Genomic DNA, 14,113 nt, shown 5'->3' with positions numbered 1-14,113 from the left:
GGGAAGCATTGCTTCCATGTATGTGATTAAGCCTGAACACTTAAAAAGACTTACCCTGCTCTAAACAATTAGCTATGGTAGGTCAGAGCCATCCAGTGTTGTCACTGACAGTTTCATTACTCAGGCCTGCCATGAACATAATTCTCCAGGCAACCGGCTGGCAAGTCATTGCCTGTTTCATGACCAGCTTCTGACTAGCCCACATATGGCCCAAGGAGGGCAGGCCAAAATCTCACAGGGTTGACTGCAGCTCCCAGCTTTTATCAGTGTGGAGGATGGCTGCAAGGCAGGCTGTGGCTCTGTCCCAGCTGCATCAGCTAAAAGCCTGCTGGAGCCTGCTGGAAAAATGGTCTTTCCTGGTTTTATCACTGTGCGGAACAAGTGACTGACCAAATTTAAGTTTCAAATCCATGCATCATACTGCAAGCTACCTCATCTCACCATCAGCTTGGAAGGAGACATGCTGCTTTGCACCGTCATTCACCCCCTTTGACCCTTGTCTGCCTATTTCACCCTTTATCCACATCTCTTTCACTAACACTTCTCTCCACTTTCCCTTCCTACCTTATTCATTCCCTCTCTCACATCCATTATTGCACCCTCCACACTATTCACACTGTCCCTTTCCTTCTCCATATCTCTCCTCCTTTCTTACTCCCTGGACCCCACTCATCCTCCTTTGGCCTCTGAATGAGAAGGGACAACATGACAAAGATGAAGAGAAGAAGAAAGGCAATGATGGATGTGGGAACAGGAATAAACATTGATGGGAGGGAGTCAGAGAGGACACATGAGAAATTCAGTGTATCAGTTGAATGAGGGGTTTTGAGAGGCACCCAAGAACCCCACCAAGTTACCCAGAATTTCCTCTGGTGGATGCCTGCTTTCTCCAGGTCACAGCCCAGGCAGGACAAAACCTTGGCCCTGTTCTAAACTCCCACTTCATTGGTTTTTGCTTTGCTCATGTGCAAGACTTGAGCATTAAACCAAGAAGAACATGCGCAGATGAGAACACCAGAGTCAGTACAGTACCACATGCTTGTGCCAGGTCTCAGTTTTCCACAGAAAGCCCATAGGATTAGCTAGCTTCCACCCTTTTTGGATTTCATTTTTCTGTAGCAAGGAGTCACTCATTTTATTCAAAAAATAAGTACAAAGCAAGGCGTTCATCATTCCAAAATGCCTTTGATTGTCAAGGCCTTTGCAAACATTCACTATTAAGCATGAACACTCATTCTTAGGCGGAATGATAAACATGGTAAATAAATCCAGCCCTACTGAAATACAGAACAGATATATGTCTCCAGTCCCAACAAGTAGTGCTCACACTTGCAAAGTCAAGAAACCTTGACCCTTGGTGCTCACTGGTATCCTCTCAAACACAAATATAGCCAGTGACTACTACTTTGTATATTTTTCCAAGTACTGAAATGAAGTCACACCTGTTTTATGTTGATCAGAGAGTTTGAAGTGCCAAATTTCCAACATAACAGAATATAAGATGAATCTGGTTTGTATGTTTACTAAATATTATGTTTGCTTGATCAAAAAGACAAAGAACAAAGGAAACTGCTACTTCTCAGCCATTAAGAGAAACAATGCTCTACAATAACTCTTGTGCCTAGCTTCCTCTGCCCTGTCCAGCCTCAGCCAGACATAATGGCAATCTCTTTTCAGACATCCCACAAACACTGGTGCAGAAGTGACACTGTCCTTTTTATGGACACAGCAGCCCTATTAAGGTGGGTAAGGAAGAGGCATTTGTTTTACCTACAAGGAATTCACTGGCAGCAAGCAATGTGGGAGGCAGGTACAGATAATGTGCTTAATGCTGCTGAGTGGCTCATGTTACAGGGGACAGCTCTAGCATTTATAAACTATAGCTTGGCCATGGATTGCCTTTCACAAAAGCCTCATAGTCCACCTCCACTCTTGAAGTTACACATGTAATGAACACAAATGCTGTCAAGTGCATGACTTGCCACGTAGTACAAAGCCAACATCAACAGCAGTATCAGTGAACACACTCATGCTTATCCCAGCGATTCTAGAAGCCTTTGACGAACTTCACAGATTGTTTTATGGCAACTGTGCTCAGGGAAAAAGGCCTGGGCCAGGCTATGAACATGTACCATCGGCTACCCTTACCCACCACTGAGTTACAGCCCTCCCCAGGGTGATACAACAACTGTTCGACCATAAACAGTTAAGACTAAAGAACTGGCTGAAGGCAGGAAATACTTGCTGTCAACTTTTAAAGTACTGAACATATAACCAGTTCTGCCTTAGTGCCTCCCTAAGTAAAATAGCTGTTTGGTTCAGTGCTGCTGTCCATCACTTATACATACAATTTGCAAAAGTTACAATTTCCATTTGTCTTAGAAATGTATAAGATCACATTTTAGTAACTCCTGAGTGTTAGGCCAAATGTGATCATCCACTTTTCCTTTTTAACCGCTTCTTCCTCACTAAGGCCAAGCAAATGTGCCGAATTTTTGACCAGAGGAAAAGACCTTTCTATGATTTATTATTAGATAAAAAAAATATATATAAACAACAGGACATGCCAATCTTATTAATTCTCTCCCAATTTACGAAAAAATTGTAACTCAAAACCAGCTTCTCCATGTGCTGCCCTCTAAGTCACCTGACAGATAGCCCAGTATAAAAGGAGTATCAGTCAGATCAATGTGGTGAGATGACTGAATAAGACCTCAGTTATTACTGATTATAGCGGTTCACTTACCCTATAGTAGTCTGTGCTGTACACATCTCTAGACATCCCAAAATCCCCGATCTTCACCAGCAGGTTCTCACCAACCAGGCAATTCCGGGTAGCAAGATCCCGATGCACAAAGTGCTGTGATGCCAGGTAAACCATACCAGCAGCAATCTGCTGGGCAATGTGGAGCATCTGGGATTGGGTCAGCTCAGCAGGACGGTTGCCTTCTGCCATCAGTACTGCATCTGGTCCATGTGCCCTGCAACAAAATACAAGCTGATGAAGTGATAGGCCACGTGTAAGCCAAAGAGCTGAAAGGCATGTGTGGGCCTAAAACCACACAAGTGACTTGCTCAAGTGTAATGACAAAAAGGACTGCAAATTCACTGGTGAAACGGGAGAAATTGTCTCTTAGCTTTTTTCCTCTACTGTTTTCTTCCATGGTGAGAAAGGCAGGTGGTTTGAAGAGCATTAAATAACGGGCAATATATTGTTCATGGATATAAAGCAGATAGGTTTATAACAATACCGCTCAGTCCTAAACCACTGCCTTTCTCCTGCTCTGCTCCAGCAATCTTTTCTGGGGAAAGACTGGCAAATGTAGCCAATTGGTACTTGATGGAAACCTCTCTAAGAGTGATACTGTGCCATGAAGTGGAATGCATAGCACCACTCTTCCCATATCCAAATGACCAGCTTCCCCTCCATTTCCACAGGGAGAGTCATTGAGCATTTCTCTCTTTTCTTCAAGAAGAAAGAACCAACTTCCTTCTCAGATGCAATCTGAGAAAAAAAGGCAGCAATTTTAGGTTTATACTTTCAATTTCCTATCATACGTACAGAATAGGAAAACATTTTGCTGATTTCACCAGGGAAAGCAAGTTCTGCTCCACCCAGGATTTATCAACAGTGGCAAGAGGACACAAAACACACTCTAGTCGGAACAACTAAACAACTTCAGAAATAGGGTTTTTTTCATGATTGAGCAAGCTCCTAAGATACACTGATCAACTGACTCATGAGAAACTCCTATACCTGCTGGGGCAAAGAAAGCACTTTTGCATTTGGAAACCCCAGTAAAGCTCTACAACTCTTGTGCTTCACCTATCCTAACAGTGCTTGCTCTGGTATGCCTATGGCACATCCTGGTACTTTGAAGATACAGATACAATAAAGGTGAGGTATGGCCTTCATCTATCCCTGGGGGAAGGGCACAGGAGTTTGTAAAAGAGTTGCAAATTAATCAAAATCTGTGAGATCAAACCTGACACTACCTATTAGAAATATGATATTAAAATTGCCCCAGGGGAAGAACTTCATGAGCAAAGTGACAGATGTGAGAGAGAAACGAAGGAGGGTTTGCAGCATTACTGGGACTGCGTCTGGTACCAGGCAAAGAAGTTAACTGCAGTTGTTCTGCCATGGGGTACAAGCAGCCATTCAGCTGACAGTGGTGGGGAGGAAAGGAGGGAGGATGTGAAATCCCCAACCAAGACTCAGAGGCAAATTCCTAATGAAAAGCCCTGTACCTCTTCATTGCACTGATTTTTTTAATGACCATTCTCAGATGTGAAGCTCTGAATCTATTAAATTAGAGCTCCTCGTCTCTCACTAGCTTCCTTGAGGAGAAGGACTCCGTATCAAATGAAACTTTTGGATGATTTTTAACACTCCATCCATCTTGCTTGCCTTCTTGGTGCCAGCTGCAAAAGAGGAGCTCCTCACTGTCAGTAGCCACCAACAGAGTTCCCTTTGGATCCACATCAGTCTCCACTAGCCGCCAAGCGCAGGGCCGGCGCAATTTTGGGCCTGTTGTCCTACATCTGAAACAGCCCTTGGCTGCACACAGCAAAGGCTCCTTTGGGTTAAATTTCAGACACGTTTTTCCCTGGCAGCCTTTGGTGGCGCTGCAGGGTAAGAAATACAGGCTTTTGCAGCCTGCTTACAACTAACCTCTGGTCTGCAGCACAAGCTGCGGCAAATGTGAGAGGAATGACAAATTGGAGCTTAGGTTAAACAGCTTGTCCCAGCATAATCGTTTTATGTTCTAAAGACAAGGGCTGATTAATAATTAAAAAAAGAGAAAACTTAACATAGGCAATATACGGTCTGCTAAACTACCTTTCTCCACAGCAATTCAAAATCAGAGTTAAAAGGTAAGAAAAGGCTAATCGCAAAGAATCAACGAACAAGTATTTCTCATGATGACACTGAATCAGCTGCAAATCTAGTTTGCTCTAATGGGAGGTCGGTGCTCTGAAAAAGCACTCGACTGGCATCTTTGGAAAGCACACTCCTCTTCGCATCCACAGCAGAGGTCCAAGCAGGCGAATGCAAATGCCTCAGCATTGCCCTGACAATACACTTAAGCCCTCTGCCAGAGAGACAATCAGTCTGGGAAAGGCAGCGCTGGCTCTCAATGCCCGGCTCAGCCCGTGGTCTCCCTGCCAACCCTGCCAGTAGAGGAGGAGGCTAGTTGATGTCATTTGCTTTTATGATGTGGCTGTTCGTTCACTGGGGATTAGAAGGACAGCAAACTCATTTCACAAAAGCTATCAGAAACTCCTAAATGGTGACACTACCAGTCACTAGCAATTTCACTGAGACACAAAATCTGAACCCATTTAAAGGGACATTAGTTTGATTGTTTTACAGCTTTGTCAGTGGCATGCATTACACATATCTTTCCAAAATGGAGGTGCCTCTAGTTATCCTTAGGCAGAGGGGATCTCAGTACACTGAAATGCCTTTGTGATACCCTTTGATGAAACAACATGGAAGACCTTGAAAGAACAGTCCATTATGCAAGCGTTTTTTATGTAGGAGCAAAAGCTGTCTCTTAACTGCTTATTTGTATGTCAACGAGTGCAGACTACTGTAAATGGCACATACACAAAGCCACTAGACATAACTTGCTGGTTCGTAAGTTACCTATTACTGTGAACCTTAGGTATCACCTATTTATTTATGATTGCTTCACTACCAAATTTCAATTTTGGATGGGCATTGCTGAATAGCTGTAGAAAATAAAGCTCCAATCCAGCCCCCATGGTGTAGCACTTTCCATTGTATTGAAGTTTCCAAGGCTCACAGTTTTCTTGCCGCAGATTTATGGTACTCTTTCCAAAACACTGAGAGGAGGGAAGAGAAAGGGGGTTAGATTTTCAAAAGCTTTTAGACACCTACAGATAGAGATAGGTGTTGAGTGGGATCTTCCCAAGTGCTAGCAGAAAGGAGGCAAGGGAGCGATTCCTACTGCAAGGCTTATAACCAAACATTTCAGAATGTACTGAAATATACTGAAAACACTATTCCTGTTGTTGAAGGCACAAGGATTAACTTAGTGGTCCTTCCAAATAGGTAAGGAAACAATAAGCCCCATATCACAGTATCTGAGATGTACCAGCAGTGTGTTGTACAGATTTTCATTCCTAGGTGCCTGTGTTTTTCACTAGTGGTAAGTAATTTGGCATTAAGTACCAGCAACGCCCTCCTCCTCTGCCCACTTCTGCCTCTTCAGCACAGTGCACACTGGCCGATTTACCTGAGGAATTTGTTCAGATCTCCATGCTTCATATACTCAAAGACCATGATGAGCGGATCGCCCTCGACGCAGACACCGTAGAACTTGACGATGTGTTCATGCTGCAGGTTCGTCAGCAGCTCTGCCTCACGGTGGAAGTCCTTCCGAGCATTGTCACTGGCATCCTTCAGCGTCTGGCAGAGGAAAGGGAGATGTAAGGAAGAGGAGATGTTTGCAGAAGGTAACGAACATGGGGGAAAGCACTGTAAGGGTGAAATAAGGATACTCTACTGTGAAAAGGATGGAGAAAGTACATTCTTAATAACTGTTTTAGAAATGCAGATGTGATGTTTAAGTGCAATTAAATAGTGGTGGTACGATTTTTGTTCCCCTGCCACATGTGATCCCATAAAACTATTTTTATTGCAAGAGGATGCATGAATACTCAGGACCTTACTGTGCCAAGTGTTTTCCAAACAGAACAAAGAAACTAACCTTATCCAAAGAACATACTAGGACACAGATGGTCCATATCCTTTTAGCATTTAACTCAGGCAAAACCCCGGTATCCTGTTGGTATTCACCTCTGTTTTAAGTTCTTTAAAGTAAAGCTTTGTTTGCTTAAAACAGTTAGCAGGAATGTAGGTGCATTTGTTATATATTATTAAAGTTGTTGCTGATGTGGGCACCTATAGTGTGCTATGCATAAGGCAGGTCTATACAAGGGTTCATCCCTGGACCAGAAATTACAACCTGAGACCACAGCCAGAGAGTTTTTTGGAATTCAGTGAAATTACTCACATGCCTAAGATAAAGCATATCTATAAGTTACTGGAGGATCAATCCTAAATTGATGAACGCAGAGGAAGTAGATGCAGAACAGAATTCGGGGGGGGGGGGTAGGGTTTTTTTTCAAATTTACACAGCTTTAAAATCTTGCATATTTTCACTTATGGGAAATATATCAACACTGGGTCAAATGGGAGGCTTAAACATTGTTTAATGAAATGACGCTAGTTAAACCACCACACAAAGGCAGTTTTAGATCTCTCCATAAGAGCTGTGCTTCGTGAGCAAGAAATTCTTTCAGGCACCAGAACAGCAAAAGCTGACACCAATTAAGTAAGGAATAATAATAATTAACAATATACTACTGCTATGCTCTACTTTCATAAAGTACAGAGCTTACACTATATTAATTCAAATAATATTTTTAAAACAGTAAGAGAGTGATAGCAGATTACCTGTCCTCACAAATTATTACTCACAGAAACTGAAGGCTGGGCTCTGTACTCTAACTACAGCTCAACTCAGTGTGAAAGAAAATGAGACACAAAAGCAGGGGCTTTGCTTTAACCAAAAACATTTCTTCCTGGTCATCTAGTCACTTTATTTTCTATCCTGAATTCCTATGGTGAGCATGGGACCAGCAATGCCTAAGAGAAGAGACACAGAACAAGCTGATAGTGCACAATGGTTCCACCAATAAAGCCCATTTTTTTGGCTGTAACAAAATACCCAAAATGTTTGCCCAAGGTTTTTCCTGAACAGAAACAACTCTGTCCACTTTTCTAGTATTATATGTGTGCATGTGTGAGTGAGGGACTAAAAGATGACTTTTAGGGAAAGCACTTGCTTTACTTATGAAAGTGCAACCATAGGTCTCCAAAAATGAACAGCTACCTTAATAAGGTCCAGATGGGGGGACAAGGAGCAGGGCAGACTGAACAACCACCTACCACGTCGAGGATTTTTTTCCCGGTGGATTGTAGGCTCTACAGATTCCAGAGGCAATAGAAATCTGTCACGCCAAAAACACCCCTTCCCTGAGGGACACATTCATGAACCTTGTGTGTTTTCTGGCCCAGCGCCCTTCTTCCACAAGTTTTACAAATAATGATGCAATAAGGATTTTGGCTGCTTCTAAAGCTATTGCATATGAGCATACAGAGCTGAAGTGGATGCCAGATCAGCTCCCCGCCTCTGGTCTCCATGCAGCCACATCCAAACTGGGTGAGGGCTAAATTGGAACACCTCTACCACCCCTTCACAGCTATGGGATGATGCTTTAACATGATACAGCCACTGACCCACAGTCCAATCTACATTAGGTAATGGAATCACCAGGAACAATTCTGCTGTCACTTGAGTTTCCTCTGGTGGTTTCATGTATAAAGTAATTTGACTGTAATTCTTCTCAGTAACAGAACTAGAAAACCAATTTATAAAAAAACATTTTTAAATAATAGCAACCTGGAGAAAAAATAATCAACATGGAGAAGCATAGGCCTATACTCTTTCCGACACGCTCTTTCCCTGGAAAGACGGTAAAAATGCTGACAGCTTTGCCCTGTGAAGATGGCATATTGTATATTTGAGAAAGCGCTTTTTATCTCTCAGAAACAGCAAAATTATCATATGACAGAGCAGTTGCCATGGCAATTACACATTTTCTGTCAAAGAGCAAAATGCAAAAAGGTCTAAAACCTAGGAGAACCCAGACAGGGTTCCTACTACCAAGGGGTGAGTGGAATTTCTGTTGCCCAACACTGCCAAGCCCCCTTTTCATTATTTCGGGCAGCACAGAACAGATGCAATGCATGAAAGAGAGCTGACACAGTCAGACAAGGAGGAGACTGGAAAGAGCAAAAATTAATAAGCACATAGAATTTACATAGGAATGACACTGAGTAACGCATTTAGCTTGTTCTCAGTGCAAGGGGAAAATAAAACCAAAATAAAACCATAAGAGCACAAGACAGAGACAAAGGCATATTCATTATTATTATCATTACTGACAAGTAAGCCAAAGCTCTGCATACAAAGCGCTCTCACCAGCTGATGGGATTTTTGCCTGAGTAGGAGCTGAGATACAACCTGATGTACTTCCCAGCCACCTGGGCTTCTTGGCCAGCAGCTAAGGAAGAGGGACATCCTCCTTTGGGCAACAGAGGGATGCTCTGGCTGTTACAGAAGCTCCACATCTGCTAAGTTCAGTCTTGTAATAGGTAAAACTACCGGCCCACACTTGTTCTCCTTCACCAGGGCTTTGCCCAGGTAACCACTGAGAAACTGGTCTCTGCAGACCTCTGCTCCGTAGGGAGCACAGAACCTGTAGCTCCTCAATCCACCACTACGCTGTAGAGCTGCACCTGTGAGTACATCAGAGCAACAGCAGTGGGATCTGGCTCCCACCAACATCAGTGTCTTGGTAATGAAATTCTCAGGATACCTTACCTTTACACTGTTTCAGACTTTCACTGCGAAATCCTTAAACTGCTCCCCATCACCTTACGACAGCTAAGCAGTCTATTTATTACAGAAATGAAGTTTGGTTTTGATCCTTATCTGAACTAAGAACATCTAAGTGTTGGAAACCTTTAGTTTTCCTCTGCAGGTGTCATGGAAATGTTCTTCACCTAATGCAGGCAGCACTCCTACGTGAGCACAACCCCAGAGCAGCCTGGAGCAAATCACTCCTCTGCCACCCCCAGGAGAGCAAGAGGCAGCTGCTAACCTTTGCCTTGCAGATCTTCCTCACCTCCAACTCCAGTAAGGTTAAATGAATGCAAGAATACATGGAGGGAACCAAGCCCATGAGGAAATAGTACTGATCCAAGGCTGAAGAACTCAGTGCAGCACGGCAAAATGGCCTCCAAGGAAATGATGACTATCCCTTCATCCCTTCATCCACCTTCTTTCTCTAAAACTGCCTGCAGGAAATGGTATAATGATTTCATTGAAAATTCACCCAGGAAGAGTATAATGCCCACGGACCACTTAACCTTCACTTAAGCAGATTTTGACCCACAGAAAGAGTTTCTGTATACCCAGTGATCCTCAGAAAAGCCTGGTGGTCAAAACTAATTTAAACTGAGCCATCCAAGAAGACTGTCCTCCTCTTCCAAAGAGCAAAAGTGCAAAATTTGGGGTTGTTTATGCTAAGTTTGATTTTATCTCTTTCCAGGTTTTAGCTCCTAAATAATTTGCAACAGAAACATCAATATTTAGGATATTTGACAACTAAAAAGGAAAAGGACGCATTTAGAGGCAGATTAACTTGCTTCTGTGAGGTTCAGTAACAGGGTTTTTAGCATGCTTGCACAATGCTGCAACAGTTGCCCAGCAACCGGCAGGCAAACATGGAAGGGCACAGCCAGCGAATGAAAGGAAGTTCTGACGAATCTCACATAGGTGAGAAGATGCTTCCCCCAGGCCAGCTCTCTTGGCTTCCTTGCTGCCTAAATCCTTCTAATACTGCCTTACTTGTCACCAAATGTATATTGCTGATGGGCTCACTGGAGCCCTTTCATAGGGGCATTCTTATTTTGGTTTCGCTCAGAGGGGTGAAGCTCTCTAAATCATATGCTGTTCATTGTGAGAACCTGCCCTCAGCTGGACTGCTCCTCTAGGACCAAAAATCTTCAGGTCTTTGCTGGGCCAACCCCTGTGCCCAACGGAGGGATCAGGACACAGTCCTCTGACTGGCTTTCAGCATGCCTGTGAAGTCCCATCCTCTGTCAGTGAGAGTACTGCCCTCAAATTTAACTGGAGCATACCTACGAGCTACAGTTCATACTGCGGTAAAAGAGAAAAGCTGGGAAGTGTCAGATGACTAACCACTTGGCTGTACAGGGATCAGTCCAATGGTCTACTTAGCCAAAAAATCACTCTTTGACAGGGACCAGAGTCAGCTCTTCAAGAGCTGATGCAAGGCACCTGAAAGGAGCATAGCCTGTCCATAAGGATATGTCTTCTTACTTGTCCTTCAACAGTTACCTGCAAGACACATTAAGGACTCTAATAATAATACTGGTCCAGAAAACTGATAGATTTGTCATCTAAACCCACGGAGACATCTCTGCCTTTAAACACTGAATGCTATTTATTGTGAATTACAGCGAGAAAGAACAGAGAGAGTGTGCAGATATAGCATTTAACAGCAGCTGAAGTGCTAGGCTCCATTTGGTCAGGACTTTCAAAGGAAGCAAGTGAATGGAAAGGCTTTTATTTTGCTCTCAAGCAGTTACCTGAAGTGATAGAGGACAGGAAATTTTCACTCTAGCCTCACCAAAATAAAATAGAAAATTCATTCAGTTCTAGTTTTGTCATCTCCTATCTCTTGCCTTCTCCTGTCTATGATATATCCTTCAGGGCTCCATTTTTTCCCACCAGACAACATGACTGAACAACTCTAAGTATCAACAAGCTTGTAACCTTGGCAAACCTTCCAAAAACTGCTATTTTTGATGGAGCAAGAAATCATTCAACTAATCCAGCTTCCTTTCATGTTCTCTCACTGCCAGATCCAAAACTCTCTTTCTTGTTTACAATTTCAAAAAGATGATCTGGGATTCTTTTACTGTACGGTTTCATTCAAAACATACACAAGGTTGCCTAATTGTGAACGATCAGATAGGATTATTTTCTGATTCCTAAGCACAATCCAAATTCTAAAATATATATTTCCACTGCCTTTAATGAGATACTTTAAATGCTGAACACCTTGTTCAGCTTTCAGCAGAACACAGATGGAGATAGGAGACAGTTGTCAGGGAGACCTAGCAAACTCTTAGCAGAGTGTGGTTTCACTGATACTATTCTTTAGCGAACCTCCACAGCTGAGGATGACAACCGACCTCAGCAGTTCCATTTTGGGGGACAAAATGGGTTGGCATGGCGAAGCAAGTCTGGTGTGCAAGCTCTGAAATTACGATGTAAATCTTCTTACTGCCTGGTAACATCTCAATGTAGTCTTGCCCTCCTGTGATGCCAAACAAATCCATTCTTTTTCTCAGAGATGTGAGAATTTTTCTGGATACTGGCAGCTCCAAGGTTATGGCTGTTTAGTTTCCTTAGTTTCCTTAGTTTCCTCCTCCTATGACTGTATTTTGGGATGGTTGAAAGGAGCTTGATAATCAAGAATTGCTCCTCCGGTTCTGAAATGTCATGATTTTTGGATTTCCATACAGGCAGTATTTAACAGAACATAACAATATTATCTATAAGTTTGTTATAAAATTCCTAGCAACCACATTAATGACAATTATACACAGTTTCAATCAGTGGTTGCCTAAAAGAATTGTATAGATCACAGCAAAACAGGCCTTTTTTTGACTAACAATTATATATATATAACCTCTTCATTTAGCTGGTTATAGATTAGTTTTTAGACACACAAATATAAGTCACATGTATTTTTGATGACTTAGATGTTATTTTTCACTCATCGTATTTTAGCTAGGCGGTAAAAGATTTTGTCCCTTTGTGACACTGTCAGTTTCCCTCTTTTCCTTACGAAATTCAGCTCTCATTTTATAATCCTCAGCAAGATCAAGTATCATGTTCTCTTAACACTCCATTAGCCTTGTGAACCTTTCCACATATATCAGAGGAGTTACACGGGGCTACGGACTAGGCAAACATGATCATTTACAAATAAAACAGCATTAGTTGCAACCATGAATTAATAATGGAAACCCTAGACTCTTTTACCTTCACTGCCACCAAGATCTTGTCCTGCTCGGGACAGAGGTTATAGCATTCAGCCAGAAAGACTTTCCCAAAGGCTCCTTCTCCCAGTTCTCTTTTAAGAACGATATTGTGGCGCTTGATGTGCTGAACGACTGCGAACAGAACACAAAACGGAGGTCAGAAGCGAACGGCAAGGCCATGACGGGAAGAGGTCCGTGCTGGCGGCCACAGGGAGACAGGATGGCCTGCCCAGTGCTGTATGACGGAAAGATCCGACGCGCACACGTCACCTATTGGTGCTTCGTCCAAAAAGAATATGTTAACATATGTACATTTGGAGTGTAGTGCATTTGCTGTATAAGAAAACACGGAATTAAGAAGCTGGGAAGAAGCTATTTATCATCATCCTTGGATGAGTGCTGTGGAGCGTACATAACAGTGAACACTGATTTTTTTAAACCATGAAGGGAAAAAATCAGAAAACAAAACAAACCTTTCTCACATTGCTTCCATTTTTCTTTCTCTAACAATAGCTGAACACTCTCATTCAAAGCCAAAAATGTTTGGAAGGAATAAAGTCTTAAAATTAACCTAATCCAAGAAAATAAAATGTGCCCTCTTTTAATTAAATCCAACTTACTCTCTGGTACTCTTATCACATGCTTATGTTGTTTTAAACTGCTGCTGTCTCTCTCTGTGGTATACTACAAGTACTGTAAGACAAAAACGTCATTCTCACAAACATGATTTACAGCATTGCTCTGAAGTAAAAGAAATAAAAGATGGACAAAGGTTTTAGTCAGGGTAGTGGACACAGCCTTAGCTGAATTGCTGCCTAGAAGCAATTGGTACAGACATTACAGTCCTTCAGCATTTTTGTTCGTCTCTTTTTACATTTCCCTTTCAGTACAAGCTTCCATTAGAAGATTTAATATTTTAAAATACTGAACCAAATTTGTAAAATACACCATCAGCTGACAATGTTCTAGCTGCATAAAGCAGCTGCAAGGTCAGTTTAACTGGCCAGCTGAACCAGATTTATCGCTTGTGTTGCTGAAATTATACAAAACAGCCAGCATCTGCTGATGAACTTGACCTAATTATATTTAGCAGCTTTTACAAATGCTAAAATTCAGCCCTGCCTGTACAGAGCCCATTTGCAACTTAACTGCTAAATCCAGAGAAGTAAATAATGGTGCACAGGCATCAAGTGGCTTCTGCAAAGGCATGAATCTCACCTCAGAAGCGTAACTGGTGGGACCAGTGCTGAACCCCTGCGGAGGGAGAACCGACAGTTGGGATATATTCTGATGTCAACCAGCCTCTGGCTCTATGCCTGGCCATACCTTCCAGACTGGGCCTCCATATGCTTAGAAACTACCTTATCGTCATTA

At 42.5% G+C, this 14,113-nt stretch overlaps 1 protein-coding gene across 4 annotated transcripts in view; it reads right to left on the bottom strand.

Moving 5' to 3' along the window:
* Positions 1-14,113, bottom strand: part of LOC135324445 (BDNF/NT-3 growth factors receptor) — a 201,948-nt gene that overhangs the window by 39,995 nt on the left and 147,840 nt on the right. For all 4 annotated transcript variants that reach the window (XM_064500814.1, XM_064500812.1, XM_064500813.1 and 1 more), the window contains 3 exons: positions 12,741-12,871; positions 6,267-6,439; positions 2,747-2,981 (listed from right to left, as the gene is read on the bottom strand). In XM_064500814.1, the coding sequence (XP_064356884.1) occupies positions 2,747-2,981; positions 6,267-6,439; positions 12,741-12,871 (539 nt within the window). The remainder of the gene's footprint in view (positions 1-2,746; positions 2,982-6,266; positions 6,440-12,740; positions 12,872-14,113) is intronic.

This window comes from Dromaius novaehollandiae, chromosome W (genome assembly GCF_036370855.1).
Source record: "Dromaius novaehollandiae isolate bDroNov1 chromosome W, bDroNov1.hap1, whole genome shotgun sequence".
NCBI classification, from domain to species: Eukaryota; Metazoa; Chordata; class Aves; order Casuariiformes; family Dromaiidae; genus Dromaius; species Dromaius novaehollandiae.
This window is presented reverse-complemented; position numbering and strand designations above follow the sequence as displayed.